The sequence below is a fragment of the Equus asinus genome, chromosome 5 (assembly GCF_041296235.1).
Source record: "Equus asinus isolate D_3611 breed Donkey chromosome 5, EquAss-T2T_v2, whole genome shotgun sequence".
In the NCBI taxonomy this organism is placed as follows: domain Eukaryota; kingdom Metazoa; phylum Chordata; class Mammalia; order Perissodactyla; family Equidae; genus Equus; species Equus asinus.
This window is the reverse complement of record NC_091794.1, coordinates 73,937,356-73,958,138: the sequence shown is the minus strand read 5'-3', so window position 1 is coordinate 73,958,138 and position 20,783 is coordinate 73,937,356. Positions and strand designations below refer to the sequence as shown.

General features: G+C 40.2%; 1 protein-coding gene across 12 annotated transcripts in view; it reads left to right on the top strand.

Moving 5' to 3' along the window:
- Positions 1–20,783, top strand: part of ELAVL4 (ELAV like RNA binding protein 4) — a 138,372-nt gene that overhangs the window by 33,378 nt on the left and 84,211 nt on the right. Inside the window, exon 1 of one of the 12 annotated variants that reach the window (XM_070509966.1) lies at positions 18,468–18,728. The exons of 5 other annotated variants lie outside the window; for them this stretch is intronic. In XM_070509966.1, coding sequence (XP_070366067.1) covers positions 18,681–18,728 — 48 coding nt within the window. In that variant the 5' untranslated portion in view covers positions 18,468–18,680. Of the gene's footprint in view, positions 1–18,467; positions 18,729–19,021; positions 19,207–20,783 lie in introns of those variants that run through there. 6 more of the 12 variants (XM_070509972.1, XM_070509964.1, XM_070509965.1 and 3 more) reach the window with 6 other exon arrangements.

Sequence of the window (20,783 nt, the reverse complement as noted above, 5' to 3'; positions counted from 1 at the left end):
TCTGTGGTAAATATTTTTCCAGCTTGTCTTCCTTATAATTTTTACTGTTTTAGACTTACTGAAATTTTTAATTTACATGTAGGCAATTCTATCAAAATTTTTCCTTGCTAATTGCTTTTAAGCTTAGAAAAGTCCGAGACTGGATAAATGGTTACTCATATTTTTTCTTATTTTATGGTTTGATATGCATGTCTTGTTTAGAAGGTGCTTTTTAATTGTATAAAGGAACATTGAGGGGCTGGCCCACTGGTGCAGCAGTTAAGTGCACATGTTCCACCTCAGCAGCCTAGGGTTCTGGGGTTCAGATCCGGGTGCAGACCTACACCCCGCTTGCCAAGCCATGCTGTGGTAGGCATCCCACATATAAAGTAGAGGAAGATGGGCATGGATGTTAGCTCAGAGCCAGTCTTCCTCAGCAAAAAGAAGAGGATTGGAGGCAGATGTTAGCTCAGGTCTAATCTTCCTCAAAAAAAAAAAAGGAATGTTGACATTGTTTGAGTTGTAGATACCTGGTTCTGGAGTACCTCCCCCAAAACTGGTGTGAACTTTTTTTCCAATTTGGCTTTGAAAAAATAGATTTCAAAATGAAGTCTAACTAGATAAACTTTAAAGGTATTTCTTTGTTTAGTTCCTTGGAATCATTCAGCGTTTTTTTTCATGCTCTCCCTGCTATCTCCTGGAATAGTATGCAGAGGAACCCTTTAGCATACTAATGTAATAAGGATGCTTTTTATGGCTTAAGAGATCTTGGGAATCCTTGGGAAATTGCAGAGTGACTCTGCAACGGAATTAATGTTTTTAAGCGAGAAGCCTGCATTCTATATAAGAGATACATTTTCAGAGCTCTTCTTGCTGTGAGCTCTCCCAACCCCTCCCTCCTGCTGTCCTGGGAGTGGTGCACCCCCAGATAATTAGATTGCAGCCAGTGTTCCTTTGTTGTTTGCTTTTCAGAGAGGGGAGATTGTGTATTATATTCCAGAAGGGGTAGGGGCTGCTGTAGTGTGAGTGCATTGTCTCAGGGGCTCTGCACATCCAAGGCCACTGCTTCCTTCTGGGTCCTTCAAGTCACTCCTTGGCCTTGGCTGTTCTTCAACTAAAGAGAGAGATTCCCAAATGCTACTGATTGTTCTCATCTGTTTTTCCAAAGGGAGAATGCTAGTATCAAGGAAGAGGCTGGGTGTAGAGGGGCAATCAATTATCTTGTGGGCTTAAAACTAAAGAACATGAGGCCACAGTTTAAGGCCTTTCATTTTATCATCTGTTGTTTTCCTTATGTAGACCTCTTTGGGCAGGAGATTCTTTTCCTAATCACCAGGAAAAGAACTGTAATGCTGATTTAGAGCCTCAAAACAACTAACCCGAAACGGAATTCTGAAACATAGTTTATTTTAAATTAATGTGTTTTCTTATTTAAACCAGCTTGATATAATGCAGAAACAGAGGCACAGAGAGGACAGGGGACTCAGCCAAGATGACGCAGCTAGTTAGTTACAGAGTACAGATGCTTGATGTTCATGCCTTCCACCCTAGTACTTTCCATTGTCTCTTCTCACAGTCCCCAGAGAACTATGTTTTACAACTTTGGCTACGAACAACAAACAGAATACATCTCCTGGATTGTATTTTAAAAAAAAATCTTAGCTAAAATACATTTTTGTTTTTGGGAATTTCACCTTAGTGATGTGACTTAAATTGTAACCACGTGAAGTAGACACTGAACTTTCTACGTGAAAGTGGCTATGGACTGAATTGTGTCCCTCCAAAATTCCTATGTCGAAGCTAAAAACCCTAGTATGACTCTATTTGGAGATAGGGATTTTAGGAGATAATTAAGATTAAATGAAGTCGTAAGGGTGGGATCCTAATCTAGTAGGATTGGTGGCCTTATAAGAAGAGGAAGAGAGAGAGATCTTTCTCTCTGCCAAGTGAGCACACAGCTGACATGAAGGCAGTCACATCTACAAGCCAGAAAGAGCGTCCTCACCGGAACCCACGGCACCCTGATCTGGGGCTTCCAGTCTCCAGAACTGTGAGAAAATAAATTTCTGTTGTTTAAGCCACACAGTGTATGATATTTTGTTATGGTGGTCCGAACTGACGACTACAAAAGTTTTATTGTCCTGTTAAATTCTGGTTCCTAGACCCAGTAGACATGCAAATTGCAAGATCACTGAGAATGATCTGTGTTATAGAAAAATTGTTCTGATGGTTCCTTTATACTCTGGATACCTTTTGTGTGTTTGAGTTGTGAATGCTTCAGAGTACTTGCTTTACTTGTAAGAAATAGCTTATTGTTGACTGGAAATATCCTGGCTCACAAATAGAACTGGTAGGTGGAAGCTGGCCTGTCCTCTGCTGAACCAGGAGTAAAGGATGCATTAGCATTGTGATGTCACCGCAGCCAGAGGTCTTTGCTGGGCTGGGAACTCACTTCTGGGCTCCTGAAATCACTTAATTAAAGGCAAATGCACATAATACCTGAACAGCATTACTGCACTGGTTTTGTCTTCCTTGCCATGCTGAGTTATTCGTTAACATTTGTGTAAAACATCTGAATCGTAGAATCGTTTTAGGAGGTCATCCAGCTCATCCCTTCTCTCTGTAGCCCAACTCTTCCACAAGCACCTCTAACAAAATTCTGAGCGCCTCATCTTCCCCACTGCAGAGCAGGTGCCCTTCCACTGATGGATCCAGCTGATGTCAAAATTGGAAACAAATAATTAACGGTGCAACCTTGGACAAAGTAAGAGATCTAAAAATGTATGGCCTTATGCCTCATAAGGTTCTTGAAATAAAAGAAAGCCAGCTGCTGGTCTTCAGGTCTTAGCTGAGTGGTAATGCTACTTCCATAATGTTAAGCACCAAATGTCCTCCACTTCCGAGGATGGACAGGCTCCTTGGATCACTCAGGGCACCAGAAACCAGGAAACTAGAAAGGGCAACCACCCACATAGCCAGCCAGCACCTCTCACATCCTCCCACAGACCCTGTCTCCAAAGTCTCCAAATGCTAGACAGTGGAATAATCAGTTAAACCTTGATGAGCAGCAGTGATGCTTCAGATCCATTCAAATGGCTGTATTTGGTTCTTACTCAGGGTTGGCAGTTACTCGGTGAAGCAGACTGGGTGCAGCCAGAACCCCATTTCAAAACTGATGACGCTGACCCAAAGCAAGGCTCGAGGGCTCCACAGCAAAGGAATTGAGCAGCTTTGTGACTACGAGCCATAATGAACCAGCTCTCCCAGGATTATCTGGCACACTGTCAGGCCCTGGGATAAAGAGGAGAATCCAACTCAGTCCCTGGCCTTGCAGAGCTCTCAGTGTAGTGAGAAAAAAAGACATAAACTGATCACTACAGTGTGAAAAGTGCTGTGATGTTGGAGAGGAAGCAGAGGAGGCTATGGGAGCAGAGAAGAGGGCATCGAATGCAGATTCCAAAAAGCTGGCCAAATTAAGTTAAAGAGGTATGGTATTGTTACCTTGGAAGATTTTCCTTTGATTCCAACATGAACTCCATAGCTTCTAACGTGATTTTTTAAAAAAACAAACTTTCGATACATGGTTTTTGAAACTGATTTAACTTGAACATTCTCTCAAGTGTTGCATCTCTCTCATCCTTTCTGCAGTTAGAATGGGCTAGGGCGGGGTAGGGGGGGCGGATGTGCATTTTTTCAGTGAACACCAATAGGGATGGGAAGGATGAGGCCACGTGCAGAACACAGCTGCTTGCTAAGAGCACCTGCGGAAGAACAGCCAGGTGGGGAAACCCAGTGTCTGAGGGACTCAGTTGTTTGGTTTAAGAGTCATGTAAAAACCTGGCATTTGGGGTCCTGGCATGGAAAGCATAGCAAAACAGGGATTCTGAGCTTGGTGTTTAGGCCTCAGAGAGGCAGGTAGAAGTCCTGAGAAGGTCTATCCACAGGAGGCAGTTGGAAGATTCTGGTGCTGAGATCAATGGGAAATGGCAGGAGGCCAAGCAGGCTGAGTCAGAGATTATGTACATTGACCTGCTTGAGTTTCTGTTTAAAATGGTGGTGATTCTGTCGGTCTCTGGGGTTGTTATAAGGGATAAGTGAAACTCACATGCATAAGGAGACTGATCCTTGAGACAATGTGGCCTTCCTTCCATACCCCCTTCTCCCGCCTTCCTACACTATTCCTTTTCTCTTTTCAGGAGCTAGTAATACATAGAGCTGTACTAAAATATTCTATACAAGGTGTGCCACTAAAGGCTTCTAAGGGAGATGGTGATTCAGTAACTTCTAAGACACTTAGTCTGGTATTGCCATTTGCAAAAACTGGATGAACAGTCTATATGTCAGAATAGATGAATTACTGTAGCAAGCAACCCTCAAATCTCAGTGGCTTAACACAATCAAGGTATTTCTCACTCAGATTACAGTTCAGCATAGGTCTGCAGGAGGCTCTGCTCCACACAGTCATTCAGGGCCCCAGGCCTCTCATCTAGGGCTCTGCTCTCCTTCAGGGCCTTGGAGTTCTCCCTTGTATCCTCTGCAGCTACTCGGCAGGTGAGGGAAGAAAGAGAAGATGGAGCATCATACAGAAGTTGTTTAGGGACCAGTGCATCACTTCCACCCACATTCCAATGGCCAGAACTCAGTTATCCAGCCCCATTGTAGTCTAGCTGTGTGGCCAGGCAGAAAAGGGAACAGGAATTGTTGGACACATGGCAGTCCCTGCCCCATGGCCAGAGCTAACCCCAAACTGGCAAATGATTAGAAAAATAGTGCATGAGCTTCCTCTCACTGAAGCTATGTAAGCAGAATCCTGTGACCCCTTGTTTGGAATGTCCTGCTGGGGTGAGGTGGGAGACATTCAAGCTAGAAGGCGGCAGAGGACATTTCTTTGAGATTCTCTGATTCAGTAGAGCAGCAAAGAATTGGAGCTGAATTACCCAGCCAAATTTCCGGTGCCTTAAACTGAGTTCTTGGAGTAGAAATAGAACGTTGAATTTCATTTCATAAATTGTTCTTCCAGCTTGACGTATCGGAGATTTTTAGCACGCACGCTCACACCTGGCTACCCGCCACCTTCTGCCATTGCAGATACGCTTACAGGAAACCGTAAGTGGATCTGCTTTTGATGCTGGCAGCATCTTACTAAAATGCTTTTGCTGGCATCATGGAACAGGAGCAGAATTCAGCTGGGACCAATAATGAGGCTATTTAGAAAGTTCTTTCCTCCACCCCCTGACAAGGCAGATGTGGTGGGGATTTTTCCACTCCCTTTCTGTTGATGGTGGCCGAAATTAGTTCAAGGCCCTCAAAAATGTTTAGACCTCGAGAGTTGAAACCCCACACCCATAAAAAGGACAAATCCTCTTTCTCCCATCTAGCAAAAGAAAAAGAAACTCACCCCAGAGACTGAAAACACAGAGGTTTATCACCTATTGGTTCTGTTAACAGACCTAGAAAAAGCACAGCCCTGTGTCAATGTGGAAGGAAAAAAGGTATTGGCCTCCATTAAAAATATCTCCAGACAACATTACCGTGGCGGATGCTTTTTTCCCCCTGAAATCATGTTATATTGAAACAACATTTTCTTCTAAGCACTTTCATTTCTATCATCTCATTTAAAACTCCCAGTCATCGTTGTATGAGGTAGCAATTTCATGCTTTATTCCCATTTAATAGATAAGACTAGTTGAGGTCCAGAGAGATTAAGTAAATTCGAGATTGTATACTTGATTATATACTCTGTACTTCCGAACTTTTTCACTAGATCACATGAAGTTATATCAGCTGATGCTTTTTTTGGAGCGAGGGACGCGCCAGCTCATTGTAACTGACTCTGTATGTTGATATCTCATCCGTCTGTCCATTCACAAACTCTGTACCAGATATTGTGCTTGAGATACAGTGATGAATGAGGGTCTTTGTCTTCAACAAGTTTACAGTGTAGTAGGTGAGACGGACCTGTAGACAAATAAATGATGGGTACAATTGAGTGTATAGACAGGGTAAAAAGGGTATGTATTTGGGAAAGGAGCAGGATTACACAGAGTGAAAGCATGGTCATTTCTTCCTGGGAACGTCAGGGATGGTGTCACAAAGGAGGTCACATTTGAGCTGAATCTTAATGACCATAAGATACGTAAGGAGTTTAGGGGCCAGGTAGGGCACCAGCTTGTGCAAAAGCACAGAAGTTTGAGAGAATGTGGCCCATGTATGGATATCCTAGCATATTTGGGGATGGTTTTGGAGAGTGGCGAACACCAAGGGACACCTTGGCAGCATTGCTGGGCTAAAGCGAAGGATGATGTTCTATAATACTTATGTTCACCCTTATCCCTGGGCCCGTGGTGGCATCTCAATTCTCCAAACTTAGGGAACGTTTTGAGTCTGACCTGCACAGTCTCCTGCTTGATTATGTACTCTCTTGTCTTGTTCTGTTCTTGTTCTCATCAGCAAGACTGGGCTCCCTAGTCTGATTATAAATGCTCGAAGGTCCTGAACCATATTACATTCTTGCTGTATCCTCCATCCCAGCACTAAGAACAGTACCTTGTGGATGACAAGGAACTGCTTAATGATTTTAAAATATTCAGAAATCAAGCAGTGAACTCAAGGGAATGTTAGCAGGGTGTGGCATCGTGAGAAGGAAAGCACGTGGCCTTAAATTCAGTTGGGTAACCCAGAACTGTGCCAGTCATGCGGGACATAGATGAAGATGGGTTCTTGCCCTCAGAGAGCTCAGTCTTGAGTGAGAGGTGGTAATTGCAGTTCCATGAGGAACGGAATGATCGGAGGAGCAAGTTCTGTGAGAGGTCAAATAGGGAACTGCTAATGCTGTTTGGGGAAAATCGGGAAGTGTTATTGTCTGCTCCCAGTCCAGTGTAAACTCTCAAGGCAGGGGATTTGTGTGCCTTGCTTAGTGTTGCATCCCTAGTGTCTGGCACATAGTAGGTGCTCAATAAATATTTGCTGAATGAATTTGTGGGAATTAATACTTGAACTCGCTTTTGAAGGATGAGTATACGTTCAAGCAGAAGCAGCAGAGGAAATTGTGTTCCAAGTAGAGAGAATAGCTCATACAAAGACACATACATAAGTGTACATTTTTATTTACCTAAGTGTTGTTTCCCTGAATGTCATTCCAGAGGATGTTCTGGTAGAGTGTGGATATCAATGGAATTTCTGGATAATGGCCTTTCTTTTTTTAATGTTTGGCCAAATGGTCCTCACACATTGCTGTGCTAAGTATCTTAGCAAGGTTGACCACATCGGCACATATTAGCCAGGGATTTTTTCAGCTGATGTCCTTTGAACCACCTGCACAGGGTGGACATTGTTGCATTTTCATCCTCTGCCCTCATCCCTTTTTTGAAATCCATAAGTAGGTATCAGGTAAAGTTGGTCATAAGTAATGTGACCGTGTAACCTGGTTTGCCTTGGACAGTGCTGGTTTATGCCTGTGGTCTCAGTGTAATTGTTAATAGAGCCTCTGTACTCTCAAAAGCATTGAGGTTTAACCAAAAGAAGGAGAGGTCCCTTCTCTCAAGCATCAGTCAAGGAAAGTGGTTGATGTAGAGAGAGCCCCACTACCAGATTTCAGGAGCACTAATTCAATGCTTATTCGGCAGATATTTATTGAATGTGATTCTATTCTGGATACTCCAGGGATCCCTAAGGATGAACAAGATGTGGTTTCTCCTTGGCCCTTATTGCAAAGTGATGATTGTATATATCTTGTCTTCTCATAGTTGGTTGTGAGAATAGCATAGTAAACACTCTGTAAATGTTTGTTGAATGATTATAATGATGAGCCAATGTATGTTATTTAATTTCTCTCTGCCTTAATTGTCCTCATCTGTCAATGCAGGGATAACAATAATAGTACCTATCTTATAGGGTTATTGTGATATTAAGTGAGTTAATGCATGTAAAGAGCTAAGACTAGTGCCTGATGCAGTAAATGCTCGAGAGATAGTAGTTTTTATGGTAAAGCACTTTGCAAATGAAACAGAGCTATCTGTTGCTTTCTGCAGCTTAAAAAAATGAGGAAAGCAACTACTTGGAAGCTCTGTTTAGGGAAGATTGCATTTGTTAATTTATTTGTCCATCATTTATTATGAATCATATATGTCCCCCCTCCTCAAGGAGCTCAAACTTAGTGGGAGAAACAGACATGCAAAAGAAGACCATGAACTTACATGCACTTGTGTCACGAGACAATATCCTATAAACTTATGAAGTCTGTTAGAGGTCTTCGGGGTAAACCTTCATAGAGCACTCACTGAGAATCTCAGCAGAAGAGGGGATAGATGTTTATTGATATTAATCAAGGAAGCAATGTGGTTAGATTGGAATTTTAGAAAGGTCGGTGTGGCTGGCTAATGGGGTTCAGTCAAAATTGGAGATAAGGATATGTCAATAATAATAATCCAGGAGAGAGATGCAGAGTCTTGAACCAAGGCAGTAGCAGTGGGTACAAGAAAAGTTAAGGAGATAGAATCTACACAACTAAGTGGTTGGCAGGACTCTTGAGAAGCTTACACATTTTCTAGACTGGAGAGAGGTATGCCTTGAAGGACAAGATCAAGACCATATTTATTTTCTAAGCCCTCTCTGGGTACTTGTGAAACCTGTGTTGTCAGCCATGGGTGTCCCCACTGTTAGTTGTTGAACTTTGTGTTTCTGTGAAGAGTGATTGATTGGCAAATAGATTAATTGTGCAGCTTTAAGGTAGGTAGGAAGTATGAGGGGAGTAAGCACTATTATTCTATGTGCTTGGGAAGCCTCAGAAACTGAGGCATTCCATTTGGAATCTTGGCTAGACATTACCAAACACTTTGAATTAGATGTAATAGATGAGGAGGTTTGGTCCTAGGGTGGAAGCATTGGTGCTGGAACCCAAGTCTTTTAGCTCCCGATTCACTTTTTTCCCATTGGTTTCCTTACTGGTTGCTGAGTTCCTCAGAGTGCGCCATGAACTGAGTGGGTGTGGGGTAAATGTTTAGTGAGGCCCACTCTTCCCAATCAGGAGAGTAGTTCTGTTTTGTTTGTTTATATATTAGGGGTTTTCATAAGATTTTATTTACTTATTGGAAAAAAAATTGAGACTAAATCTTCTGGATTTACAACTGGCTAAGTAGCCTGACACTCCTATTGTGCAGAACTATTTACTCTCCTTTTAAACTAATTTTATATATATAATTATATAATAATATAATTTTATACACACACAACACATATATACAGACATTAAACATTAACTAATGTTACTGTCTATATAGGCAGTAACATTAGTTAAATAATATTTAAAATACACTGTTAATTCTCTTAAGCACTTGCACTTCCTAGAGCTTTTCCAGTCTTGGTGGCATAGAGTGTGGGAATGTGGGCAGATGGTGAATTCGTGCTCCAGGCTGCAACATCAGCAGTACTCTCCTCTTTGCCATACCTTCCACGTCATCAAGTCCTAATTGGAGTTCTCTGGAACTGAAGACCTCTCTAGCTATAGAAGCTCAAATTCAGTGTGCAAACCCTTATATTATATTCACTAAATAAGGTTTCAGCTAGAGCAGTGCCTTCTCTGGCAATAAAAGAATGTCTCTGTTGAAAAATCAGGACTTCAGCTTGATGGGTTTGTCCTGAAGAGCGACTTCCACTTTAAAGTTGCTGATTTTAGTCACATGAACGTTTCTAGAGGGAAAAGACCTGCCTTTGGGGGAGGTTTCTCACATCAGAAAAATGATTCTATGGAAGAGTAGACTCCAAAAGTTAATTTTTTTGGAATCGTCTTTGGGATTCATCTATTTATTATTTGTTTCTAAAAGAGGGCATATCTTAACTTGCTGTGCATGTGTTCATTTTACTTTAACAAATATTTAGCGAGCGCCAATTATCAGATAGGCACTGTGCTCAGCTGGAGGGAAACAAAGACAAATAAGAAGAGTCCCTGCCCTGGGACCTTAAAAACAGCTCGGGGACAGACCTGCAAACAACTGTGGTAATACTCTGGCATGAGTTCTGTGAAGGCAGGAAGAATAAGCTGCTATAAAAGCTCAGATAATGAAGCAGCTAATTTTGCTTAGTGAGGTTGAAGCTTAAAGGATGAGTGTGATTTTCCAGGGAGAGAAGGCATTCCAAATGGAAGAAACAGCAGGAACAAAGACATGGGGCAGGAGGGCCAAGTGATGTGGGGGAAGAGACTGGCATGTCTAGAGCTGTATATATGGAAGGGGATGTCCTAGAGGTGTCAGGAAGCTTAAACAAAGGCCAGATTGTAAAGAGCCTTGAATGCCACAGTAAATCACTGGACTTGATACAAGCAGTGAGGATCATGGAAGGTTTTTTAGGCAGGAGAGTAACAGGACATGGGTTGAGCCATATGAAATTGACAGTATTTGCCTGCTTTTGACTTATTAAAACAATTTCATGTGTTTCAAGCTAATATAAAAGTAGTTAACATTTTTGAGTACTTAACAGCATATCATATAACCTGCAGTACCTGCCTTACATGCATTATCTCATTTAAGCCTCGCACCCTTAGGCGTTATTATTGTCCCCATTTTAAATCTGATGACACTGAAGTTCAGTGAGTATCTGCACTTTAATCAAGGTCCTGGTCAAAGCCCTTGGTTTTAGTGATTTTAACCAACCATCCCCAGCTCTGTATTTTATTAAAATAACTCTGATCACCAGACTGGATATTGGAACATAATATTAACCCAGCTCTTCATCTGAGGCAGATTTTAAAGTCTCCTTCAAAAGCTTGATTTCCCTTTAGCCAGCATTATTACATTGTAAAGTCAGTTGAAAATTGGAGTTAACCTTACTGAAAATTTTGTTTGCTAATTAAAAACTATTTATTTATAGACTCTGACGTATTACAGCTGGCAGAGACTTCAGAAATCGTCTAGTTTTATTTCTTATTTACTCAGGAAAATTCTGGTCCAAAGAGAAGTAGTTTGCCCGAGGTCAGAGAGTTATTAGTGGTAGAGATGAAACTGGCCTTGAGGTCTCCTGGCTCCTCCTTGTATGTTCCCTAGTGATTTAGAATGTGTGTGTGTTCAGGAACACACACCGAGCCCCTCCTATGTATAAGGACCATTGCTCTAGGCACGTTCTTCAGTAATGCCCTTGCATATGGAAACTTGAAAACTTCATGTCAGGTGGATGGCACAGTTTAGCCATCTACTGATAGCAAGTAAAAGATATGGGAGGAAGACTCTGTCTTTTAGCTATCCATATCTTGGAACTGGCGCACATGGATTATGTGGTCTTACTTGATAACTCTGTAATAGTGAAGAAATCCATTGAAATTACTATTCTGAGCTCTGTACATTTTGTTTCCTTGTGCCACAAGGTATCTGTGTGCTAATAGACAATAAAGAACAAATTTCAAGCGGGAATTTGTGTATTATTTGAGTTGTGAAACCTTTAAGATGACAAAATAGTTTCAAAATTCTTGAACAAGGTGGAGTTTTAATATATGCATAACATATATGACACACATTTTACATTCCTAGGGTTTTTGAAGGCTAGCAAAACCTTTTGCAAGCATTCTCATTTCACTGACAATGTCAAACCAATCAAATGTGATGATGATTTGATTATCGCATGATCCATTTTATAGATAATGAAGTGGGCAAGGTAGGTATCAAATAATAAAATCAGTAAATACCAGTTTGGGGTAAAGTTGGAATACTTTTTTATATATTTTTTTAAACTGTCCACAGAAATTTAGGTTACTTGTAATATAGTTTGTAAAACTCTAATGTAGGTTTTAAAAACTCTGGTTTTAGTTCTTCATTCTTCTCAGTAAGGGAGCAAACTGAATAGTGAGGTCAATATCAATAACCCTTTTAAAAGAACTTAAGTGTAATTTCCATAATAACCTAGGATGAATGGTGACTTGATAAAATAAAAGTTATGTATTTGTGAAGAATTTTAGAGCAGCACCAGGGCTTTTCCACGGACTGAAATTTCACAGGAGCCCAGCATCGTTATGGTTACCACATAATGTCATAAAGGAAGATAAGCATGAAATAGGTATTTGTAGCCTACAAGGCTTTAGGGGTTGTAATGTTAAAACTTCTGTTCAAAAACCTTACATTAAAAAAGTACTCATCTTCATTAAAGATGTGATCCTTTCCAAGGAGATATTTTGAACTCGAAGCTGCTGTTGCTAAGGGGTTGCTAAGGGAAACGAGCTACTCAGCACTAATGTGTAACTTTACTCTTCTGCTTAAAAGTAGTTAAGTCATTCCCCCAAGCTTCAGAGTCAGAGAGGGGAAGGACTGGGAAGGGTCAAGTGGAGAGTTGCCTCTTTCCGACAGTTATGTAGCATGCCTCTCTTGTTTTTCAAGTTTTTCCTCACCTCCCGTGGAGAAAGGAAGCAATCTTCCTGGGCATAAGAAGGTTGAAAAGGTAGAGTAGGTTATTGAGCAGGGCGGGGCTTATGATGAATGTAGACTGTCCATGGCTAAGACAGAAGAAAGTGCCTGACCACTCAGAGAAATGCTTCTGCTGATGATGAACCTCAAGAAAAGGCTTTTTATAATAAGCCAGCGTTAAGGGTGACTCGATAAAGAAAGTTATGTATTAATGAATAAAGTACCAAATTATTTTGCCCTAAGCATTTGGTTCAAAACTTTTCCTAAAATATTTAGAATCAATGATTTATGTTCTTTTATTGAGCGCCTGTGATGTTCCAGGTGCTGATATTCCACATGCTGGGGTTATAAGGCAAATAACATACAATTTCTACCCTGCAAACTCACACTACTCCATGAAAGTAACAAAGAACTATAATTCATTGAATACAATCTGTAATAGAAATTTTGGAAGATTGTTGAAGTTTAGAGTTATGCTCATAGTTGAATTTTTGATAAATAAATTTGAAAAATATTTGGCAAGATTAATGTCTTGGGGCTTTAGTGGATGATTCCATCTGAAGATCAGGCACTCCTCCTTCCACTTCTGGGATAGAGGACGGAATAGCACACACCCAAAAGTATAGCAGGCCAAAACATGACCCTTGTAAGTCTCATAGGAGCAGGATTCTATCATCACCTGGTGGCAGAATACTGAAATTGCAAGCATAGGTTAGTTTGGTGGTTTTAAAAAAATTGTTATTGTTTTAAATGTCAGCAGATGTCAAAGACATTACTCTGAATGTGAAGAGAGACTAACACAGAGAATAAAACTTAAATTTATTTAGATCTATACTTTTCTATATAAGGTAGTATTTATGGTGAAAAGAATGTGGACTAAGGTTGGACATATATAAGTTTGAAACCTAAATTTCCCTCTTACTAGAGGTGTGATCTTCAGCAAATAACTTAAATTCTCTAATCTTTAATTTCCTTATTGGAAATCTCAGAGTTGTGAGATTAAATGAGATTTATAGGCAAAGTACCTAGTGCAATGGGGATGCTCAGTAAATATTAATTCCTCTTCCTTTTATAAAAGTACTGACTGAGGGGCTGGCCCCGTGGCCCAGTGGTTAAGTTCGCGCACTCCGCTGCAGGCGGCTCAGTGTTTCATTGGTTCCAATTCTGGGTACGGACATGGCACTGCCCATCAAACCACGCTGAGGCAGCGTCCCGCATGCCACAACTAGAAGGACCCACAACGAAGAATATACAACTATGTACTGGGGGGCTTTGGGGAGAAAAAGGAAAAAAATAAAATCTTTAAAAAAAAAAAAGTACTTACTGAATAAGAGGTCTGCTCTTCCACAGTCATCATATCATAACATTCCTCATTTTAACTTTTAAAAACATGGAAGAGCTTGGAATAGATTGAGTCCTCAGAGGGGTCTAGCTAGAATGAGCTGGTTGCCAATGTCCCATTGCTGCCCTCCTCCTGGAACTTTGTTCTTACATGAAATATCCCTCATTTTCCTAGACAAAGCCTATCATTCTTTAAGCCTGGCCTTAATTCCAACTTCTCCTCTGAAGCCTTCCCCCCTTACTCCAGATGGCATCCTCACCATCCACTATCCTTCAGTATTTTATTTTGTTAATAGTATTTTAACATTCTTCCTTATACACCAAGATTCATGCGTAAAAAGGAAAGCTCCTTTCCAAACCAGATTGTAAGCTCTTTGAAGGTGGGTACTATGACTTGTATTTATTTTTATTCTTCACACTGAGAATTTAGCACTGAACTTTGCCCCCAGGTCTAAGTAAGTGTTGTTCTGCAGCTGGCGTTTTTCCTTAGAACTAGAACAGACCGTTCAGTCTTCCTTAGTCATTATTGTCGTCTTATTCTCTAATTGTTTTGAGAATCTTTGAATTGTATCTTTTCCAACAAGATTGAATTATCTTGTAGCTAGGCACTAATTCATACAATTTCCCCCATTCTCCATATTAATAATAATAGCTACCATTTAGAGTACTGCCTCCACCAAGCCTAACTCTGTTTTAATCCTGGCAACAAACCTTAAGGGAAGTATTATTGTGCCCACTTTATAGATGGGAAAACTGAGGCTTAGGAAGCCTAGCATATCGTTTTCCCCTAAGGAGGTGTTCAGTGACCCCTACCTGAGTCAAATGAAATAGGCCTTGGGATAGTATTTGAGGTCGTGATGAGTGGATGTCTTGATCGTCATTCCTTCCCCATAACTGAGGGCTGCCTGGAGCCAGGCTCTGTGCCATAAGGGGCTGAGGGCACAGAAGTTCATCCAACCAGTGTTTGCTGATCAGTCACTGTTAGGACTCGTGCCAGGTTTGGAAGAGAAAGTAGGCAGTGGGGCTGGGGACTCAATCAGGTACTCATCGTGCCTTCTAAGATTTTTTTACCTTCCAGCTTTAATCTGTTGTATCTCTGTCACTACACATTTACGGTGTGGTCATAATGATAGATTAAATGAGATACATTTTGAGGACGTGCCTAGTTAGAAGCAGGTCACGAAGAAATCTCTTGGTCATTTTTAACTGAGAAAAAAATTGAGTGTGCCTTCCATCCTCCCTTTGCCTTCTCTTCTAGTCTGTGCCCATCTTCCTCATTCATTCAGGAAATACTTATCAAGCTTATTCTTCTGTGAAGTGCTGGAGGGAAGATCTTACTTTTAGTTGAGGAAAACACTTTTCTAGGAGACTGCTTAATTATAACAAGCTTCACTACTATGACGTTGTGTGACATTGTGCATGTCAAGTGCCTAGTGTGGTGTTTGGTATACAGTAGACTCCTGGTAAAAGATGGCAGTTTTTATTTGCACTTTATAAGTCCTATGATTTCTTTATTTCTTCTCCTCATCCCCCTCCTCCCCTCCCCTTTATCTTTTCCATCCCCTCCTCCTCCTCTTTCTACAAATTACCTTCCTTGCCTTTTACAATATATCTATTTCTTTATTTGTAGTTACAGAATTATAAATGAATCCAGACAAACCTTCTTTTGAATTATTTCAAAACTGTATTAATCTGGTTAAAAACTGTGTCCTTTAATGGCATGAGTAGCTACTCCTCACTTTATCTGCTCAGTGGCCTTTGATTTGTAAAGATTTATATTTATACTAGGGTTTTTCGTTTGTTTCTTTGTTTTTTATTTTTAGTAAAGCTCATCTGAACTGAAATGAAAAGGCCCCAAATCCCTTAATGCAGGGATCTTCAGAAATCTCTGTCTGTTTGCACATTGACTCTGCTTGGTTTTCTTAGGCTGTGATGAGGAATAGATCAGTGAAAAGTCCAGACAGGGACTTCACATAAATTAGAGTTCTTGGATAAATGTATATTTACCTTTTTCAGAATTTTGTAAGTAAGGCAGTTTTCCTGTCTTTTGAATTTTCTTTCCCGGAAAGACACCCTAGCGCTTTAAGAGTGTGGTCAAAGGCACATTTGAAAAAGCATACGTTGATACTGGAAAGAAACCTTCTGCCTTCAGCTGCCTTTCTAGCATAAAGCTTAAGAGTATTGAAAGAAAACAGGAAGATCAAGTGTGAATCGAGGCTTAGGTTAGTTTACCTGCACAGGTGAATTCTTGGCAATTTAAGTGGACTAGACATCCATTTATTACATTTCTCCATATAATAGCGTATTTCTAGCTATTTCCCACAGTCTGTAGTAAACAAAACTACTTAGGAAAGAGAAACACATCACACGTCCAAGTCATGTATCTCGACGATAACATCAGCAGTGAATTCCTGATGCTGCTGGTAGACTGTGTGTCAGTTGGGCGCATCTTTCCTGCCTCTGTGGTATGTTTGCATTTTCCTAGAAAATTTCATTTACTGTTTCTACAGAAAAAGGAAAAAGACAAAGACCAACATCACAATTCATCGAAAGAAAATGAGGCTTTAAATTTCATCGAAAGCCCTTGAATATAGTATAATATTATCTGGGCATGCTGATTATATTTTCCCTAAAGGAAGAAATGCCAGCAGTTTAGGTTTGTTTTTCAAGGGAGGAGGGAGAGGATAAAAAGAAATTGAAGCACAGGAAAATGTCAGGTCATAGGCACTGATGACGCTCTTTAAATGGTGTGCCATAATCATATTAGGGCAGAGCACATGGAATTCCTGATTTCTGCATGACAGTGAAGAAGGGCCAGCAATTATCTCCGTATGTGTGTGGATATGTGAGTGTCTGTTCGCTCTACCTTCCCACCCCATCTTGCTAATTCAATTGAGGGGCAAGAAGAGGTAATCCAGACACCAGGAACAGGAGGAAAAGGTCTGCAGCTGTGTTCGGAGGAACTGGTGTGAAGAGAGAGGCTCAGTCTGACTTGGAGTTTTGTGCTATTGCACGTGAATGCTCTGGAACTGCCCTAATCGACTGAAAATGAGCCGGCTACGGTCATATGGAACAGGTCTGTTTAGCCACATCACTGGGTAGCATGGCAGATGGTGGACCGTCAATGGGTGGTATTGATTGGCTGGATTTGCCTTAGGGTAACAAGACTATGGGTCCTTAAAAACCCGCTTCATCTTATTTTCCTTTGTGCAGCTACGTACAGTTGTGGTTTTCTCTTCTCACTTCCCCAGCCCCCAATATCTCCTTTTTTCCCTTTTCAAATCAAAAGCCTTCCTTGGTAATCAAAATAGAGAGGTTACCTTGAGATAAACACTCTTTAAATTATCACCAAGGCAAGAAAACTCAAGAATATTTTATTTACTCGGCTGATTACATTTTAATGTTTGAAGAAAGTGACATTTTTTAATTAATGTTTAAGACATATGGTGAGTGTACAAATTAGCTTATTTCATACAACCAGAATTTGATGAGAGCAACTCCTCCTTCGCACTCCCCAGTTAAAAATTGTCACTTGAAACTTAATATATGCGAGGAGGTTAAATGGTATTAAGTGATGCAGCTTTGACTTAAAGATGAAGGAGACAGTCACTGTTGTGTATAGCTAAATGTTGCTCGGATGGGCTGGAAAAATACTAGTATCGACATCTGTGTTTGCAAGAGGATGTGGAAGTTCAGGGCTTTAATTTTATCCAACCAAGGAAACAAAATCCCAGGTATCAGTGTGTGTTGGTTTCTCTTTTAGACACGAGGGAACGTAGAATGGTGCATACACTCTCTGTAAGTAATAAAATCCTCCTTAAAATCAGACCATATAACAATATAAGTGATGAGATTTATTTGTCCAGGTGGGTCTTTTTCCTTTTAACATTCCCCCTCCATCACTTGGGGCTTTCAACTTGGGACATTCTATTTATTGCTCCTCTGGAAAAGGAACAGATTAATTGGAATAGAATCGTACAAAGGAGATACCAAGTTATCTATACATCCCAAATAGTATACCACAGAAATGTTCCACTTCGAGGCAGGTCTTGGGGAAACAGAACAGCATTGGGGAGAGAGAGGTGATTAGTGTGTTCTTGTGGTTGTTGATAACTATTTGTATAATTGTGTTTTTAAGAGATGTTTAAGATTTTTTTTTTCAATGTCTTTACTTTTCAGCTTTTGGTTATTTCCTATCGTGAAAGACTGTATCAAATAAACCTAATGTTTTACTGAGACGAAAAGTTGCATTCTTAAACTCTTGCCTCCATCTTGTGTGTGCTTCGTCCATATGCATACTTTTGAACTGGGTTTTTATCACATGAGTCAGTATTTTTCTGTTTTTGCTAAAGGAAAATATTTCCTTGGAGTTTTTGGTTTTACCCCTTGCTCTGTGTGGATTGGATTTTCCTTGTTCATCCTTTCCTGAATGAAACAAAGCTTGTTTGTGTTTCATTCTTCACAGTTCTTATTAGAGTTGGTGACGGTGTTTTGTTTTGTTTCCTCGCTGTAAGTCAGGAGAAGGAATTTTATTTATTTATTTTGATAAGATACGGAGAGAGATACAAGACAAGATGCCTGTTAGGATGCTGGCGTTTCTCATGTCACATCCTACACCCAAAAGCTATTCCACGGAAAAAAAACCCCCCACAGTCTTTTAAGATGGTTCATTTGAATCTGTGCACTCTACCCACCTGGTGGTTATATAGTGAACTGTTACTTTAAAGAGTAGTTTAAACACCAGCCATGTTTGGGGCAGGCTGCTCTTGCAAAGAGAGCAGTGCATATAACAGGAGTCTACTGTGTGTGAGATAAGGGGAAAATTCAGCTCCCTGACTAGAGGTTTGAATGTGCGAACTCTAGGGAAATAATATATTGACTGTTCCGTGGTGCGCAAGAAAATTGAAGAACCCTTTGCAGACGGAGTGCTTTGCAAAGGATTCTATCTGTTTCTCTTAAAACAAAATCTGTGGCAAGATGTTTGAAATCAGCAGGACGCTTAATGCTGCTTTGTTAAATAATGAGGTAATATTTTGTCACTTTTCTCTGGGCAGCATCTGTTCCCCCCCCCTTCATTTTTTTTCCCTATGTTTATGAAGGATTCTTTTTTTTTTTCTTTCTCTCTTTCTTTCTTTCTTCTTTTTTTTTTTTTTCTCATAGAAGTCAAGGAAATACAATTCACGCTTCCATTTCTGTTCCTTCCTTTCGGTGCTTTTGGAGAATTTGGTTGTCTTTTTTATTTGCAGTTTCAGCCGGCTGCTGTTTCCTAGCCCATTGTGCCACGTAAGGCTTCTCCACTGCACGGAGTAGGTAGTTATTAACGCTGAATTGGCTTCTGGTACAGTCCATCTGGACTCTGTGTGGGAAAGCTGGCTGCCGGCGACTGATGCTGAGATATCTGCAACCTTTGGGATGTGTGCATGGTGGCGAGGGGCTGACTGATATGAGATTACTTCTTTTAAGGGAAATTGTTATTAATGAGTCAAGAAACTGCTCATTTATGGTAAGAAGGATACAGCCGTGCTGGCAGCCCCACAGCTCTGGGATATCATTTTTAGGTTGCCTTAGCTGCTTGAGTGAGACAAGTTTCTTTTTGTGGTGGTGGAGGATTGTGGCGGAAAAAAAAAAAAATCATGCATGACTGGGAGACTCGCCTGCCTGATTCTTGAGATAATATATTGAGAATCTGTTGCTTTACAAATGTCACACCACTGATGTAGCGGTCAGCCCCTCACTCTGAAAGATGAATGGTACTATTGGAAATGCAATAATAAGGTTGACTTTTCCCAACAATAGGATTCTGCCTTTGTCTTTAGAGAAAAGGCGTCTGAGGATGTTTGTGCATTTGTTTGAGGATTCTGTTGAAAGACTTTAGAGTGGAGGTTTTTGGAGAAGTGATCAATATACATAGTGCATGGATTTTTTTAGCCTAACAAAACCAGCTAATCCTTTTTACTGTGGTATACAGTTACTATTTTGGAAAAGTGGCCAGAATATCTTTTGATATACCTAATGTTAATTTGTGGCTCACTAAGTGTGCTGAGATTAATATGGGTGGGAGAAAGGACTTTAAAGGGGCCTGTTTTTATTTATGTGTTTGTCAGCATTGTGTTTATATTTACTTTTCACAATATTTTGATATTGGTCAGATCGCCCTCAGTTTCTGTTTTCGATTTGGGGCACCTGTACCTGCCCTGTGGCTGTCTGTTGAGCTCTTTACAACACTTAGCCTGTGAATTCATCCTTAGTACGCAGTTCAGTAGATACTGTAGTACTATTGTGACTTGTACGACTCTTTTATACATTTGCTAAATATATTATTTTAAAAGTTGTCTTAATTTAATATTGTTCCACTTGAGGGGATTATAGATTTCACATTTCTCCTTTTTTATTTCATGTATTTTATTTCCAATAGCTCGATTTATTTATATCCAAGTCTAATAGTTCATATAGTGTACCCAACACACATTGTTTTGTGGTGTATCTGTATTTTTTAAAGTGTGTGTGTGTATATATATATATTTGTGTGTGTGTTCATGAAATAGTAGCTTGGAGAGAATAGTTTTAATTTTTAAAAATATAAAGGTTATTTTCTTTTCTGATAATTTTTCACAGACCCATTTATTCTTGGACTTTGAAGTCCAGAGTGTAGCATGATTTCCGGCCTAAATTTCTACTCTGCCCAGTCCCGTCTCGCTGTCAACTTCAGCCAAAGATTAAAAATTATGTTGAATTACGTCTTCAGTAATATTTGTTACCTCTGTGTATTTATTGAGGAACAAATTGACTAAATTGTGAATTAAATAAATACTGATAAGTTAGTTTTTTGGATAGAAGCAAAGCATAAACTCCTCAGGTAAGCCACTTTAAAACCCAAACTGGAACAAAAAAAAGTATCTTACTGAAGGCTTGGTAGCATAGAGGTTATGAAATGTATCTCATAGGCATACAAACTATATATACATCACCACACGCTTGCTAAATATCTCTCTGCAAATCTTTTAAGAGGCCAAAGCTAAAAAACGTCCGTTGAGGGAGAGATGCAAAATCACATGTTCAGTTAAGCAAGATGGGCACTCT